This window comes from Gymnoscopelus microlampas, assembly GCF_963454915.1.
Source record: "Gymnoscopelus microlampas genome assembly, chromosome: 24".
Lineage (NCBI taxonomy): Eukaryota > Metazoa > Chordata > Actinopteri > Myctophiformes > Myctophidae > Gymnoscopelus > Gymnoscopelus microlampas.
Window position 1 is genome coordinate 13,909,823 of NC_139961.1, and position 18,156 is coordinate 13,927,978.

Below are 18,156 nucleotides of genomic sequence, written 5' to 3' on the forward strand. Positions count from 1 at the left end.
CGATATCGAGCTTGTAGATCTGGCTACTTTTGATGCTTTTGTGTGACGCTGTAGTACGATCAAGTGGGGCCTTGATTTACGGGGAAAAAAACTCAAAAAGTTAGAATCATGGAGATGGGAGGTTTCTTGCCCGATAGCAACGATATGTAAATGATTGCCTGTTGTTTTTAATGGGCACCGGCTCTGTTCTGCATAGTGTATGGAAACTAACAAGGGGAGCTAAGGCTCGTACATCACACAATATGACAAGCATAGAGAATTAAGCGCACGCACGCACGCACGCACGCACGCACGCACGCACGCACGCACGCACGCACGCACGCACGCACGCACGCACGCACGCACGCACACACACACACACACACACACACACACACACACACACACACACACACACACACACACACACACACACACACACACACACGGATGAACACAAGCACACACAGGGGCAATGGAACCAACACAAATACACACTTGAACACACATACAGTACTTGCACACAGGAATCCATTTTTGCATGCATACAAATAGGCCTACACACTTTCTCCCACACACACACACGCACACGCACACACACACACACACACACACACACACACACACACACACACACACACACACACACACACACACACACACACACACACACACAATGTGTGGAGTGCACAAACCTAATTACAGAAAAACAGCAAAGAAAAAAACGAGTTCCTATTCAATCTGTTTTCCGACTAACAGAGAGAGAGAGAGAGAGAGAGAGAGAGAGAGAGAGAGAGAGAGAGAGAGAGAGAGAGAGCGAGAGCGAGCGCGAGAGAGAGACAGACAGACAGACAAAGACAATGAGAGAGAGAGAGAGAGAGAGAGAGAGAGAGAGAGTCTCAAAGTCAATAGTAATTTGTGTGGTAATGAGTCATTTGTCTTCGCAAACAAAAAACTAAAACTAACAACACAGGCTGGCAAATAGTGTACATACTGTGTGTGTGTGTGTGTGTGTGTGTGTGTGTGTGTGTGTGTGTGTGTGTGTGTGTGTGTGTGTGTGTGTGTGCGTGCGTGCGTGCGTGCGTGCGTGTGTGCGTACCTGCAGTTTGCCCTCCAGGGCAGCGGTGGCGCAGTCTCCACTGGTCTCGTCCACGACCACCACCATGTGTGTCAGAGAGTTCACCCTCACCTGCTCCAACTCCAGGTCCTCTTGTAACAGCTGCAACAACACACACACACACACACACACACACACACACACACACACACACACACACACACACACACACACACACACACACACACACACACACACACACACACACACACACACACACACACACACACACACACACACACACACACACACACACACACGTCTATAAGTCAATCTTAAGCCCGTTGAGACCTGAGGCCCATTCTACAAATGCCTTCTAAACAGTGGTGTAAATTAACTAAGTACATTTACTCAAGTACTGTACTTAAGTACAATTTTTAGGTACTTTTACTTTACTAGAGTATTTCCAATCGTCTCTACTTTTACTTCTACTCCACTACATCTCAGAGACAAATATTGTACTTTAACTCCACTACAATTATTTGAAGACTAGTTACTTTGCATATACAAATTATTACATTATAAAACATACATTAACCACTTTAGCCCTATTGTATACATAGGCTATTTGAAAATAGCCGATCTACAAGCCCACAACGTGTCGCGATGCGAGCTTGTAGATCTGCCATTTTCAAACATTATAGTAGTATGTTTACTTTTGGTACTTTAAATACATTTTGATACCAATACTTTTGAACTTTTACTCAAGTAAATTTTGAATTCCGGACTTTCACTTGTAACCGAGTACTTCTACATTGCAGTATTGATACTTTTACTTAAGTCGAACCTTTGAGTACTTTTTCCACCACTGCAAATGCCTTCTAAAATCAGTAGTTCTCACACTTTCAAGATTTTTCAAAAATGTTCAAAAATAGCAGCACATCTACTATATCTGCTATTTTTGAATAGCCAATGCAAACATCTAAAATGATACAGATGCTTTCCCGGTTTTAACACATTGCCTGCCTAAGACGTATATATACGTCATTTAGAAATCAGCTGTTGCCTGCCAATGACGTATATATACGTCTTTGGAAAAAAGGGAAAAAAAAAATTTTTTTTTCAAAAAAAAATTTTTTTTTTTTTTTTTGCATTTTTTTATAATTTCAACCCTTGTCGAATTATGAACAGATTAGGAGCTAAAAATGTTCGAAGATTTGCTGCTCCATTCACTTCAATGTTAAAATTCAAACGGACAAACAATTCACTTTGTTTTTTGGTTTAAAACTACTGCTTTTGAGCTATATTGAAACATCAACCAAACATGTCAACGAGGTCAAAATGACCTCGTTGACATTTGTGAAACCACACCTGAATCTCATCTGTGATTAGAAACCATCTGGGGATCAATCATACTGGAGGAAAAAAATCTGTGGCTACGCGAACAGGTACCAAAAACATGGCAAAACCCTGGCAGGCAACAGCTAAAAATCTGAAAAAAACTCTGGCAGGCAATGTGTTAATGGGTTTATAGAGTATATGATGTGAGTCACGAGCTGCACCAAAACAAAGGGTTTTAACCCATTAAGACCTGGAACTGTGTCATTTTTAGATTTGAGCTAAAAAGCATTATTTTACACTTTGGGCTATTCAAAAATAGCAGATATACAAGCTCATAGCGCGGCACCGAGTGCCGCGCTACGAGCTTGTAGATCTGCTATTTTTGAAAATCCGTGAAAATGTGTGCAAATCTTTGAATATATATATTTTTAAAGCGAACATTTTTAACTCAAATCTTTGCTTCTGGGGGGTCCCTGGAACAAAATATTTTGATGGGGGTCCGCGGCCAAATACATATCATTTTGGGGGTCCTTGACATGAAAAAGATTGAGCACCACTGATATAGAAGCATACGTTTTTCAGAATACTGTTGAGATTGGGTCTCAATGGGTTAAACAGGCCGGAGGAAAGGGAAGGAGGAATTATACAACGCCTGACCTAGAGTTCACTAGCGTTTCTGAAGCCTTTTCAGACGAGTCGTTCTATTTTACGGTTGGACAAAAATTGCTATTGCGATGTCAGTAAGCACTGAGCAGGGGCTGCTTGAGAGCAGAGGTTTCTACAGCCTGGAAATTGATCAAGAATCACCCACAAACAAACAACCATGACTGATGAGTAGTCTAGAGAGTCGCAGAGAGCCAAGACCCTAGAGATGGACCTGTTTATAATACACTATTCAGTAGCCAGCACAAAAACTGCACAATACACCCACCCAAGCATTACCTTATAACACACACGTACACACACACACACGACACACACACACACACACACACACACACACACACACACACACACACACACACACACACACACACACACACACACACACACACACACACACACACACACAGCAGATGGGAAGACGTCAACTGAACGTCAGAGGACGGCTGTTGTGGACATTTCAGAAACCTGCCTACCAGTGACATCATCGATGGGAAATCCGAGCTAATAGAAACTGCAGGCTTTCTGTCACTGGTAGGCAGATTTCTGAAGTGTCCACAGACCTCCTATGAGACACAGACCGAGTAGATTTTTTTTTTACCATTTTATCATGAACATTGGTTGAAGATTGGTCGAAAATGGGTGAAGTCGTCCTTTAATAAGTGTTATTTAGGTCACAAGAGCAGGAATTGAATCCTCTTAAAATCAAGATATGGAATGAAGAACTAGAGGCAGTCAATCATTTCAAGTTCTTAGGAATATCTTTAGTTTTAACATGTAAATAAGATACCCACTCAGGCAGCCAGGTTATTGTCTCCGCCAGGCCGAAAGGCATGGCGAGAGAGTATGTTTTACCCTCCGTCCGTGTGTGTGTCCGTGTGTCCGTGTGTTACCAGCTAATCTCTGGCCCGGTCGCTGCGAAACTGTGTACACACACTCCATGGATGCCAATTCAGAACCTCTGCCTCAAGTTTTTCACATGGGCCTGTTATAGCGCCACCAGGAGGCCGATTTGTGCAAAACCCATTTTTCCCATTACTCCTACAGTTTTTAACCAAAACCTCATGCAAATCGGTACACAGTATCTCTATAGTCATGTGATCAACCCTGATCTGTCCGATTTCCCATATTCCATCCTCATTGGTTAAGGTTGCCATCCAAAGTATGCAGGATTGGTCCGTTTTGAACAAACTGCCTCAAATCATGAACGCAGCTTGCGATTTCCATAAAATTGCACACACACATTCCCACTAGGCCGAGGAAGAAATGCCACCCTGTTTCACATTGGCCTGTTATAGCGCCACCAGCAGGTCTAATTTAGCAAAACACATTTTTGGAACAAAATGCCTCAAATCATGAATGCAGTGTCCGATTGCCGTGAACGATCTAGGAATAAATTTATATTATATTATTATAGCGCCACCAGGAGGCCACAATAACTTACCTGACCTGGCGGAGACCTGTGCTCCGAGGAGCACTTTTTCTAGTTTAGTATGTACGCCATTTTCTCATAGTGTATGACAGTATGGACTCAAGCATCACCATCTCTACAATCTAGCATCAGTCAATGAAAATAAATGACAAAAAGCCCATCCCGTCGCATGCTGAAAAGATACAGTCAATCTCACAAATTAGCTTTCAAATGTATCAACAGTTTAGCCCCAGAGCGCTCTGTTCCAGATACATCCAAGGATAAGACAGTAAAAGTGTAACTAAAGGAGCGTGGTGGATGACAACTGTAAAATGCACATAGTAGAACTACGCTAAGACCATCAGCTTTCTCCATAAAGGGCTGTCAAATCTGGAACACTACCAACTGAAATCAGATTCAATCCGGATGAAATATTTCACAACAACGCTTAACACATACACCGCTAGAGTTTATTCATAAGGTACTCACCCACTGCCAGCGTTTTTGAGTTTTATAGCCTTTTGAACCGTTCACAAAAAATGTATATCCATTAAAATCCGCGATCGGATGGTGTTTATAAACAGCAACGACGGACGTACGAGCCCTCATAATGTTTAGGCTTTTCTTTCTTTTTCTTCTTCTGTGGTATCAGCGGCTAAAACAGGCTGCAAACGTCATATCCGTTTGGCTGTGACGTGATTTCCGGCCTTCCCCACCGGCCATCTTAGATTAGCTTAGCCTCCGATCGGCTATCAGATCGTTTTCAAACACAAAGAGGATAACCGTTCGTCGATCAAAGAAAAGAAAATACAACCGGAGCTTACCATTCGTTTTTTAAACCGTGTGAAAACCATGATCTTTAGCCAAAACCAGGGAAAAACTGTTTTTTCAGGATAAAAAAACGAACCGGAAACGGTTGTCGGAAATTTTCTCATAGGATGGGTCGGAAGCGTCATGGGGAAAAAAAAAAAATCAAGGATGGTACCAAAATATTTTTTTTTCGTTATCAAACCACATAAAAAGACGAACCCGAGATATCTCGGTATCCGCGGGTAACGGGTGGATTTAATGTCCCGAGATATCTCGGGATTGGCAGTAAATGTGTTAAAGAACAACTTCACCCATTTGCAACCTATTTCTTCATATAATTGGTCCTCACTAATGCTCATGATAAAATGGTACCAATTTCTTCCTAAGGTATTTTTTTCAACGTTGTTTTATTCATTTTTATTAACGTGAGAACAATGGCTTCCATTATAGCATGTTAACTTTCCAGGAGTATAAAGACTGCAGTTTCTATTAGCTTGCGGTTCTCCATCGATGATGTCACTGGTAGGCGGGTTTCTGAACTGTCCACAGCCCTCCTCTGAGACAAAAATTGTGCCAAATTATAATGAGCATTAGCGAGGAAAAAGGTTGAAGTCGTCCTTTAAGTGAATCAGAATCCGAATTTATTGTCATTATACTGAGGTTCAACAAAATGATAAAAGCTCAGCTTTGAAGTGCAGGACCACATGTGTGCTCAATGACATTCAACAACAACAACAAATACCTGAGTGTATAAAAATTCATTCAATTGGTTAAAAGCTAATCTGTGTGGCATGGGGAAAAAATGTCCTCGTCTCAAAACTCTCCTTATTACTGCGAGCTAAAGCTGATGGCGGTCTCTCGCTGCCTGACTCCAGATGATATTACTGGGCTTCCACTCCTCGACCTCTTTCTAAATGGTTTGACCCCAGCAGGGACGAGAGTTTTGTTTATCCCATTGAACTGAGACGCCTCTTGTTTTCCAATGTAACTACCAACCAATGCGAGGTGTGTTTGGGGGCCAATCGTTTCCCTTTTTGTGACTGTATGTCCGGGAGGGTAAATGAAAAATTGTGCAAGATTAAAGATTAAAGGTATAATATGAACTGTCTTTTACAGTGTATGAACTGTAATGAAGAAAGCATAGCTTTACACATGTGTTTTTTCCCCCCCATATTATTGTTGGTTCTGGGATGGGGGTGAGGTGGGCTTTTTCATTCCTTCTCTATTCATGTCACTGTCTGCACAATCTGAGAACCCAGAAAAGGACAAAGTTAAAGAAAAGAATATATATTTATTTTTCATTTGTTTTTTCCTCTGGGGGCCACCCAGGGCCGCTTCTCCCTACACGCACACTACGCAGGTTGCGTGGGGCCCCGCCTACCCGCCGATCAAAGGAGCCCCCTCTCCGCCCCCTCCCTTCAGCAGAAAATAACGTGCATTACTGCGTTCACATCAGCGCAGGCTGCGCAGCGTTGCTTGTCACCCTAAAACCGAAATAAAGTAACAAAAAAAGTAACTTTATCCGCGGGAAAGCCGAAAAAAATCGAGACATGTCCCGTATCATGCGTAGAGCCCCTGTGGAGTCTAAAGCGGCACTGGGGCCACCACCTCCTTTTTTTGTGTGGAAACAGGAACTTGGTTTGGCCCCTCCCTTTTCTTAGTCCACTGTTTATTCCCACTGACACTACATGTTTAGGGAGATGACTCTTGAGAGATGACTGTCTGCATAGTTTTTGTGTTATGTGCTTGTTTCATTGTTTGATGTATTCTCCTTTTATGTGCCTTATGGTTAGAAGACACATAAATCATGGTCCATAATTGATAACAAAAAAAGTGCTGGCTAAAAGCAAAACAGAGCTGTACCAATTTTAGCTATTGTAGTGCAGTGGTTCTCAAAGTGGGGTCCGGGGCCCCTCAGGGGTTCTTGAGGGGGACCCCAGCCAAATGAGTTAGTACAGCGTCAAAAATCACTTTTAGCAGATGTACAAGCTCACAGGGAGTCACTTCGTGCCGCGCTGCGAGCTTGTATATCTTTATTAACTCCTTTTTATTAACTTTATTAACTCCTTGACATGAAAAAGTTTGAGAGCCACTGATGTAGTGTATTCAGGGGTTCTGCGCTGTCCGTGGTGCTGAAGTCTGTGCAACACACTGTATTGTACTGACTTCAGGACCACGGAGAGCTCATAGCCCTTGGTTCTGCTGATTGGCAAACAGTTATACCAGGAGGAGGACTGAATAGACCATTGGTTCTCAAAATGGGGTCTGGGGACCCCCAGGGGTCCTTGGGGGGGTTTCCAGGGGGTCCCCAGCTAAATGTGTTAGTATAGCATCACAATCATTTTAACCACTGTAACCTTTTATACTTTGGCTATTCAAAAATAGCAGATCTATGAGCTTGTAGATCTGCTATTTTTGAGAAATCGCATGAACATGTGTGCAAACGTTTGAATATATTATAACATTTGTAACACAAATCTTTGCTTCTGGGGGGTCCCCTGGAACAAAATATTTTGAGAAGGGGGTCCGCGGCCAAATACGTAATCATTTTGGGGGTCCTTGACATGAAAAAGTTTGAGAACCACTGGATCAGACCGCCTCTATTTGACCGTGTCTCCCCTGAACTCTCCCACTCACCGTGGTGGACAGCGCTGTCTGGCACTAAACTGCACACTCCAGCTAAATGACAGATTAAGACTAGCTCTGTCCAACTTTGTAGGCAATATGGACATAAGAGTAAAGCTGGAAATACCCCCGATCCTTCCGGGGGAGATGTTGTGTTAAATCCCCGTTTAAACCTTCCAGTTAATCAACTTTAAACTCGCACCAAAAACTTGACGTGATGCTGGGAAAGCCTTGCTTTTCTCACTATTCTCTTTCCTTGTGTTTTATGTATTCAAATAGGGTAAAAAAAACATCTACAAGCTCAAAACTCATCACAAGCATTGAGCTTGTAGATCTGCAATTTCCACTATTTAAAAAAAAATGTATGACATCACATGACATGAAAACGATTATGCAAGAATATATTGCAATTAGGTGATTATGTAATAATTGTGACAGGCCCCCTCTCTCTCTCTCTCTCTCTCTCTCTCTCTCTCTCTCTCTCTCTCTCTCTCTCTCTCTCTCTCTCTCTCTCTCTCTAATGCAAACACTTTCCCTGGGGTGTTCGTATGGCTCCCGCTGTTCAGATGTGAACACAGCATGGGGTCTTCTAATTGGTGCTACTCTAATGATCTACACCCACCCCCCCCCCCCCCCCCCCCCCCTCCCCACCCCGTTAGCTTGATTGATTGATCAGTGGGAACTTATGCGCTAGCTAGACATTGCTAGATGTAACTTGTATGTCACCCAACCGAGGCCGGCAGTTTGCCGACTCTGACAAGATACACACACGCACACACACACTCGTGCACACACGCACGCACGCACGCGCGCGCGCGCACATGCACGTAAACACACAATAGGTGACAATTACCAAACACCTAGAAATACAGCTGAAAATTAGCGAGTGGAATGAGATGAGTGGGAATGCACACACACTAAATTGTAATTATTTCTTTGATAGATGTCGGTGATTAATACATAATTGGTACATATCATTGTGCATAAACCAGCGTGTGGGTGTACAGTGAATGTGTGTACAGTGAATGTGTGTGTGTCTCAGCAGGCAGGTGACAAAGCTTCCCTCTCTCTTAATGCTTTTTCTCCAAAGCTGTTGTGTCATTAGCTTTCCAATATGCAGCTCCTTTCAAAATGATGTGCAGCTACGCAGCCGAATAAATCGCTTATCCCCAAAACAGGTGGCTGAATACAGAATGAAACAGTTCTAATGTGGTATAAAGGATAGACGATAAATCAAGCTTCAAAAGGAAATTGAAGGAAGCCGTGATTAGTATAGTTAGGTTTAGTTAGCCTGTTTAATGTTTGAACTATGAGTAATTGGATATTCCAATTGTTTTGTTTGTAATTTCTTGTTTGTAAACTAAAAAGTAATATACTCTGTAATCATTTAATTTGTGACGACCGAAATGTTCAATCATTTTTGTTTTGTTTTGTTTTAATTATGTAATGGTAGAATTCCATTGTATTATGTTTTAATTGGATTGTGAAGGGTGAATGTTTGGACCCCAGGAAGAGTAGTCTTCACTGTGGTGAGGACTAATGAGGATCCGTAATAAACAATAAACAATATAGGCGGCCAACCCTTACCCTCCATGCACTCACGCAACGACAACGGCATTGTTTGTTGCTCTGTGTCACCAAGTCGCTGTGTCACTGTCGCCTGGACCGCTGTCATTTGCTGATAGCTTGTGTGCGTTGCTAACATAGTTTTGAAGACGTGGAGCATTTAACCCATTGAGACCTGAAGCCGATTCTACATGTCTCCTAAATCTGAACAGTATTCTTAAAAACTTATGTTTCTATATCAGTGGTTCTCAAACGTTTTCATGTCAAGGACCCCCAAAATTATATGTATTTGGCCGCGGAGCCCCATCAAAATATTTTGTTACAGGGACCCCCCAGAAGCAAAGATTCGAGTTAAAATTGTTCGCTTTAAAAATATATATATTCAAAGATTTGCACACATTTTCACGATTTTTCAAAAATAGCAGATCTACAAGCTCATATCGCGGCACTCGGTGCCGCGATATGAGCTTGTATATCTGCTATTTTTGAATAGCCCAAAGTGTAAAATAATGCTTTTTAACTCACATCTAAAAATGACACAGTTCCAGGTCTTAAAGGGTTAAATCACAAGGGCAGCTTGTCTGGAAAACTCTCTCACCTATGCAGTATTACAAAAGCTTTCTAACATGTTAGATGAGAATTGGGCAACTGCATATTTGACATTGGCTAGTTTGAACGTTTATAATATTAGCATGACGTAAAGGGTAGCACATCATAGCTCACAATGCCTCACGTCGCGAGGCATTCCTTTTTTATATTATTTGATAATTTGGCTAATGTTTGACCTTTTTTTTTATAGCATATAGTTTGTTTAGTACTGTACTTTTGATGGACTAATGTTTTGTTTTATTATTTTTTGTTTGAGGTATTAAAAAGGTCTTAAATGTCCTTAAATTTTCATCTGGGGACCCCCCCCCCCCCCCCCCCAAAAACAAACAAAAAAAATCAGGTACAGTAGGTTGAGAACCACTGATCTAATGCATATATCAAACTGGGAGTCTTTTAAATTAAAAGGATCGGTGTTCTATCCAATGCTTGACTCTATGATTTGGGGAGTTACAGAAACGTCCTCCAAGCCCCGTTGATACACAGCTTTTTTTTAGAAGAGTCATCTTTTATTTTCTTTTTCACAGAGATCTATGAGTCAATCTTGGAGTATATTATCGGAGTCAAACGCTGCACCAAAACAAAGGGTTTTGGACAGGGGGGAAAAGGGAAGGAGGAATAAACAACGCCTGACCTAGAGTTCACTTGCGTTTCTGAAGCCCTTTCAGAGGAGTTGTTCTATTTTACGGTTGGACAAAATTGCTATTGCGATGTCAGTAAGCAGGGGATGCCTGAGATCAGAGGTTTCTACAGCCTGGAAATTGATCAAGAATCAGACAAAACACCCACAAACAACCACCGTGACTGATGAGTCCACTAGAGCAGTGATTGTCAACCGCGGTAGATGGTACAGTAAGTGTACCGTGGATACTTGCTAGGTGTACCGTGGGCTTTGAAGAACGTGTGAAACCAGCCCCTCGAGAACAATGGCGCGGCCGTCACCCGTTTCACACCCAGCCACGGCCGAGTCCTTTCAGTGCAGCGACCATCACCAGGAATGCAAATATGTTGCCACTGCAGCCTGTGTGTGTGACTGTGTGTGTGTGTGTGTGTGTGTGTGTGTGTGTGTGTATGTGTGTGTGTGTGTGTGTGTGCACGCTCGTTGTGCGCGCACGCTCTTGTGCCTCGTTAAAAAAATTATAAAGTAGTCCATTGAAGTAGATAGGGACAACACTTATTGTCGAGGTAAGCACAACATTTTAGATCCATTTTAGAGAGTTTAAAACTATCAATTCCAGTGGAGTTTGATGCTAGCAGTTAGCGCATAGCAATGACATATGGTACTTTTTTGCCTTGAATATTCATGAAAGGCAGAGTGACATGGTTTGTTTTTTGCCTTGAAAACAATGAAAGGCATACAATGTTGCTATATTCAGTGTTTCTAAAAAGGACTCAAGTTTCAAACAAAGACATTTGTACTGACTTAAAAAGTGTTTTTATCGTTCTAAAACAGTTTCACACTAAGACTATTGTGGCCAATCTTTCCTATATATTTTTTTAAAAATCTTTCCTTTTTTTCATCTTCTCCATTCATTGCACTGACCCAAGTTTATATATTTGTAGGCCAAAGACATTTTGTAATGTTCAAGGTTTCTTTATTACATCTTGTGTACATGAGAGTAAATATTATATATATATACATATATATATATATATATATATATATATATATATATATATATATATATATATATATATATATATATATATACATATATACATATATACATATACATATACATATATATACATATATATATATACATATATATATATATATATATATATATATATATATATATATATATATATATATATATATATATATATATACGCACCGTATATCTAGGTGTACCCTGGGATATTTTGGCTAAGCCAGGTGTACCTTGGCATCAAAAAGGTTGACAAACACTGCACTAGAGAGTCGCAGAGAGTCACGACCCTGGAGATGGACCAAACAATACAGCTGTGCTGTGGCAGTGGTGTAAAGCAGTGGTTCTCAAACTTTTTCATGTCAAGGACCCCCAAATTGACACTTATTAGCCCGCGGACCCCCATTTCAAAAGATATGCCAGGGACCCCCATAAGAGAAGATTTTTACGGCTCTATAGCAGTGATTCTCAACCATTTTAATTTCAAGGACCCCCAGTTTGACATGCATTAGGCTACGGACCCCCATTTAATGGCATTTCTATCACTTGGACCGCAATTTATATTGTAAAATCTATGTCAATTTAACTCTGAGAGTGTACAAATGGAACCAAATGGACCCGTTAGGGTCCATTTGGTGCCTAATCTTGGTGCCTAATCTATCATTTAGCTGGGGACCCCCTGGAACTCCCTCAAGGACCCCTGGGGGTCCCCGGACCCCACTTTGAGAACCAATGGACTAGAGAGTCGCAGAGAGTCACGACCCTGGAGATGGACCAAACGATGCACAACACAGCTGTGCTGTGGCAGAGCATAGCCAGTGGTGTAAAGTAACTAAGTACATTTACTCAAGAAGTGTACTTAAGTAAAATTTTGAGGTAGTTGTACTTTACTTGAGCATTTCCAATTTCCAATACTTTTACTGCTACTCCACCACATCTCGGACTCAAATATTAACGCATAAAACACATTTCAGCCTTTGACAGATTTAACTAAGCTGTTCAATAAAGGGGAAAAATACATGGTTGAAAAGTGTGACTTGTTTCGGCACTGTTCATTGTATTTATTTTGTAAGAGAAGCAATCGTTAGTTGATATTTAATATTGAATAACTCTTGTTTAATAATAAATATGTGAAATGATCTGGTTCTCGGATCTTAGCTCTCAGGTGTAATTGTTCTCTAATCGTCCCTTAAGGATATGTATTGAACATTTTGTCGATGTAGATCTGATATTGTCAGCTAATGTTTCTGATCCCCTCAGAATAGGGAGGGTTCAAGTGGTTAATGTCAAAATCACACAAAGATTTGGTGGCCCCCCTGTAGTAACTCTGAGGATCCCCTAGGAGTCCCCTGAAGGCCCCTGCTGTATCCCATGACCATTTGGTCTTCATTTGATTGGTTGAGCAGTAGATTCGACCTGGAAACAAACAACACCTTCATGCGTGTTTCCGGGTTCAAATCTGCTGCTGAGCCAATCAAACGAAGCTATATGAGACACCGACCCGGAACAGGAAATGGGAATAATGCCACCTTCTGGCAAAGGGAAGTACAGTCATGCAGAGATAAGAGCCTATAGGGCATAGCAGTGGGGGCCATTTTTCTGGTTCCACTCAAAAAAGGCAATGCATTTTTTTCCCATAGAAATTTCCAAAAATATTTATATCAATTATGTCAAGACTAGAATCAAGCCATCCAGGGTCCTGGTAAATCATGACCATAAAACATTTTATTTTGTGAAAAAAAATGTATTGAAAACGGCAAAACAAAGGGTATCTATTAAATATAGTATATCATATAATTACATATTCAATGTTTTTATTTCACAGAATACATCTTTTTTATGGTCATGATTCACCAGGATGGCTTGATTCTAGGCTTAAAATAATTGATATAAATATTTTTGGAAATCTCTATGTGAAAAAATGCATGGACTATTTTTGAGTGGAACCAGAAAATGGCCCCCACTGCTACTATGCAATATACGGTTGCCCAATCTTCAATGCTGTATTCATGTCTGATCTCTCCCTTTTATCACCAAATACATTAAATAAATCCTCCTGGTTGGTCGGTCCCCCTGTGCCAACTCGTGTCAAAAACACAGTGGAAATGGCTCCTGCCAGGCATTATGTTAATGCTTTATGCCCTTCCCACTGAGCTACCCAGGGTGCCGTGCCATGTGTTTGCATGTTTACATAACGCCTGTGTGTCTCAAACAGAAGACACCTGCTGCTGCATGCTGCCAGCCTCCCTGGCTGCTTATTAACCCATTAAAACCGGGAAAGGCATGTCTGTGTAACCACTTTAACCATTACTTTATACTTTGGGCAATTCAAAAATGGCTCATAGCGGAGCTTGTAGATCTGCTATATATTTTTTTTAAATGTGGAAATCTTTGAATATATATATATTTTTAAAGCGAAAATGTTTAACTAAAATCTTCCTTGGAACGACATATTTTGAGATGGGGGTCCGCGGCCAAATGCATATAATTTTGGGTGGTCCTTGACATGAAACAGTTTGAGAACCACTGATTATAGCAACATACGTTTTTTTTTTTCAAAAAAACTGTTAGGATTTAGAAGACATTCGTAGAATCCCCCAGAAGCAAAGATTTGAGTTACAAACGTTCGCTTTGAGAAACAATATATTCAAAGATTTGCACATGATTTTTGCCCGGTCTTAATGGGTTAAATACTTTCAACCCTTTCAATCCCTATTTTCTGCCGTTATATTTTCAAAAAACATGCTTGAACACGTCGTGAGCTTGGAGACTGGCTATTTTTGCGAGAACATTGAACGACAACGTATAAAAAGGGGCTTAAGTGGTTGATCAGCATCCTTTGAAGGCAGTGTTTTCGAGTGGAGGTGCTTGGTAATGAACGCGATCGAGATTGAACTTGGAACGTTTCCGTGACTCACACTTGGCTGTTTTGTTTACATCCGAGTCCGATAGCTCTGTTTAAACAGATAGACGTTTGCCATTTTTAATATGTCATCTCCTTCAAGCGCAATTATATGTTTAATCGGGGCGCCCGACACTTCAACGCCTGGCTTTGTGTGTTTGTCCGTCTGTATAGCACAAACACCTGCAACTAGTTGAAACACAAGCGGCCAAGCACGGGGCACGGATTAAAAAAAGGCGCACGTACACGCGCGCACACGCACGCACGCACGCACGCACGCACGCGCACACACACACACACACACACACACACACACACACGCACGCACACACACACACACACACACACACACACACACAGCCATTTTGATCTTTAATTAGCAGTATTTACAACACTTGGGAGTGATTTGCTTCAAGTGGTGCTGTGAAATGAATGGAGAGGGATTGCAACATTTATTCAGAGGAACAGGTAGAGCGAACAAGGAAGTAGTGTGTGTGTGTGTGTGTGTGTGTGTGTGTGTGCGCGCGCGCGCGCGCGCACGTGTGTGCGCGTCTAGCCACACTGAGAAACTGGCTCTGTCAAAGGCACCGCTTACTTCAAATTGGGTCTGATTTCTTTCTTTCTTTTCATTTTCTTTGAACGAACTAGTAGCTGCCAACAGCTATCAATTCAAAAGAAAGAACGAAAAAACGAAATGAAATGGTACAACGAAACATAATTTATGAGGAGTCATTACTCAGTAGGTACCAGCTTAAAAAAACAAACAAACAAACAAACAAACAAACATCATATTTGACACATGTAAGCAGTGTTATTGTTCGCACTGATATCCTTCACAAAGAAGGATGCTCCAAAATGGGTGAAATAAAGGCAACCTAGCGGGCCGGGCAGCTTTTTACGTCGACTTCCGAATGAAAAACCTTGATACCAGTGGTGGAGAAAGTATTCCATTTTTTTACTTGAGTAAACGAACCAATTCTGCAATGTAGAAATACTCTATATACTCCGGAATTAATCTTTTAAAAATAGTAGATCTACAGGCTCACAATGCGTCGCATCGTGACACATTGTGAGTACATGTAGATCGCAATGTATGGCCGAAATGTACATGTATATAGGGTTGAAGTGGTTAAAGTGTGTTTTAGAATAATAATCAAAATCTACAAATGAACTAGTAACTAAAGTTTTCTAATAATTGTAGTGGAGTAAAACGTGCAATATTTGCCTCTGAGATGTAGTGGAGTAGAAGTAAAGGTATTGCAAATTGGAAATACTCCACTAAAGTAAAAAATACCTTAAAATTGTACTTAAGTACGGTACTGTACATGAGCATTAATGTACTTTGTTACTTTACAGTGGGCAGCTTTTTACGTTGACTCCTGAATGTAGAAACGTGATGCCTTACAGTCTTCCAATTCGATTTGTGTTCATTTTGGATGACAGCCAATATGTTAGAAACACTTAATCCATTAAGACCGGGAACGCATCTGTGTCATTTTACATTTCTTTGGCTATTCAAAAAATAGCAGATCTACAAGCTCGAGTGCCGCGCTACGAGCTTGTAGATCTGTTATTTTTGAAAAATCGTGAAAATGTGTGGAAATCTTTGAATATATCTGTTTTTAAAGCGAACATTTTCAACTGAATTCTTTGCTTCTGGGGAATTCTACAAATGTCTTTTATATCCTTACAGTTTTCTGAAAAACACATGTTTCTATATCAGTGGTGCTCAAACTTTTTCATGTCAATTTGTTATCTCAAAATATTTAGTTCCAGTGACCCCCAGAAGCAAAGATTTGAGTTCCTTTTGAAAAATATATAATATATATTTTTCAAAAGGAACATTTTTACTTCAAATCTTCTATTCAAATATTTTCACAAAATGTTCAAGTTTTTTTTTTTAAATAGCAGATATGCGTTCCCTTCCCGGGTCTTAATGGGTTAAGGTAAGCCGGGAGTGGGTTCTGCCATCGAAACTCTCAGGTAATTTGATTTGCCCTCGCGTGGGGCCTACCTTGTGTTCTTCCACTTGGTGTTTGACATCCTCCAGGTCGGGACCCAATGGCTGAGCCCCCATCCGCTTGATCCGCCCCTCCGTCACGTCCAGCCAATCGGTGAGCTGCTTCAGCTGCTGGTGTTGCAGGTCCATAAGGACCTCGTGTAGTCTGCGGGGGGGAGGAGAGGAAAAACACCATGTTCATATTTAATTTAATTTAATTTAATTTAATTTAATTTAATTTAATTTAATTTAATTTAATTTAATTTAATTTAATTTAATTTAATTTAATTTAATTTAATTTAATTTAATTTAATTTAATTTAATTTAATTTTTAACACATTGAGTGCCACATTGAGTGCCAAAACCGGAGATCTACGGTTTTGCAAACGGGAGGAGATTTATGTATTGATGTATTTATTTTTCCACACAGGGCGCTCTAACGCAACTTTGGGATGATCCACGGAGCCTGTAAAATGGAGAGGACGGATGTGGATCCGTGCCAAAAAACCTACCTCCAGTCCACTCCCATTATAACTCCTTGAGAAAAAGCTTCACATCTCCATATCTTTTTTTACCGTGGTGGAAACGAGCCATTTTCGATGGGCGATCACTCTGCAATGGCGCATCGCGTTAGAAATATTATTGTTCCAGGCGAAAGTCGGGACCCTCGACCATCGTGCACGCACCCTTTGTTTACATCCGTGTCCTCGTCGTGGCATCTACAGCGCTAAACATTTCAGCGTAAACGGTAAGAATGCCAGCACTAGATGTACCCCGTTTAAAAAAAAACTCTGGCACTAAATATGTTAACCACAAGTGGTTTAAAAATGAAATAGGATTTGCTATACTCCTCGTTGTAAATGTGGTCCCTGTGTACCCGTGTGAATTATCATACTAAGCAGACAGGAGAACTATTTTCCTCTTGCTGCAGCAGAGAAAAACAAGTTATTTTCCTGTTTACTAAAAGCACCCCGCTGGTTCCCATAGCACTGCTCCTGCTGTAAGGGCCACTCTAGCCCATTAAGACCTGAGACGATTCTTTAAAAAAATCTAAATCCTAACAGTTTTTGGAAAAAAATCTAAAACATTTTTTCCCCCAATATTGTTCAAAAATAGCAGATCTACAAGCTACGAGCTTGTATATCTGCTATTTTGGAATAGCCAAAGAAATCTAAAGTGACACAGATGCGTTCCAGGTCTTAATGGGCTAGGTAGGCAAATGAGGTCACCCAAAACTCTAAAGCTTCGCCAAGTGGCAATGGAAAGTGTGCAAGATGGCCCAACTGTCACGAAATAAGGACTCATTTTAATTCATGTACTTCTCTGTTTGTATTCAGCGCTCCCCTGTGGAACGTATAAAATGGCTTTAGTCTTTGTTTTTGGGTACTTTGACACGCTCCCCCGTCGCACTAACCTTGTTTTTTAGCAAGATGCAACAGCCGACAAGCCTTGAGCCGGGCCGAGCGGACACATTTAGAGGCACAAAATTGCCAAATTTGATTTCATATCACTGCCTTCTGGACAGAAATATAGGACTTTACAATG

General features: G+C 41.0%; 1 protein-coding gene across 6 annotated transcripts in view; it reads right to left on the reverse strand.

Annotated features, from left to right (window-relative positions):
* Positions 1-18,156, reverse strand: part of dmd (dystrophin) — a 555,891-nt gene that overhangs the window by 289,606 nt on the left and 248,129 nt on the right. For all 6 annotated transcript variants that reach the window (XM_084050679.1, XM_084050677.1, XM_084050678.1 and 3 more), the window contains 2 exons: positions 16,627-16,777; positions 1,079-1,198 (listed from right to left, as the gene is read on the reverse strand). In XM_084050679.1, the coding sequence (XP_083906805.1) occupies positions 1,079-1,198; positions 16,627-16,777 (271 nt within the window). The remainder of the gene's footprint in view (positions 1-1,078; positions 1,199-16,626; positions 16,778-18,156) is intronic.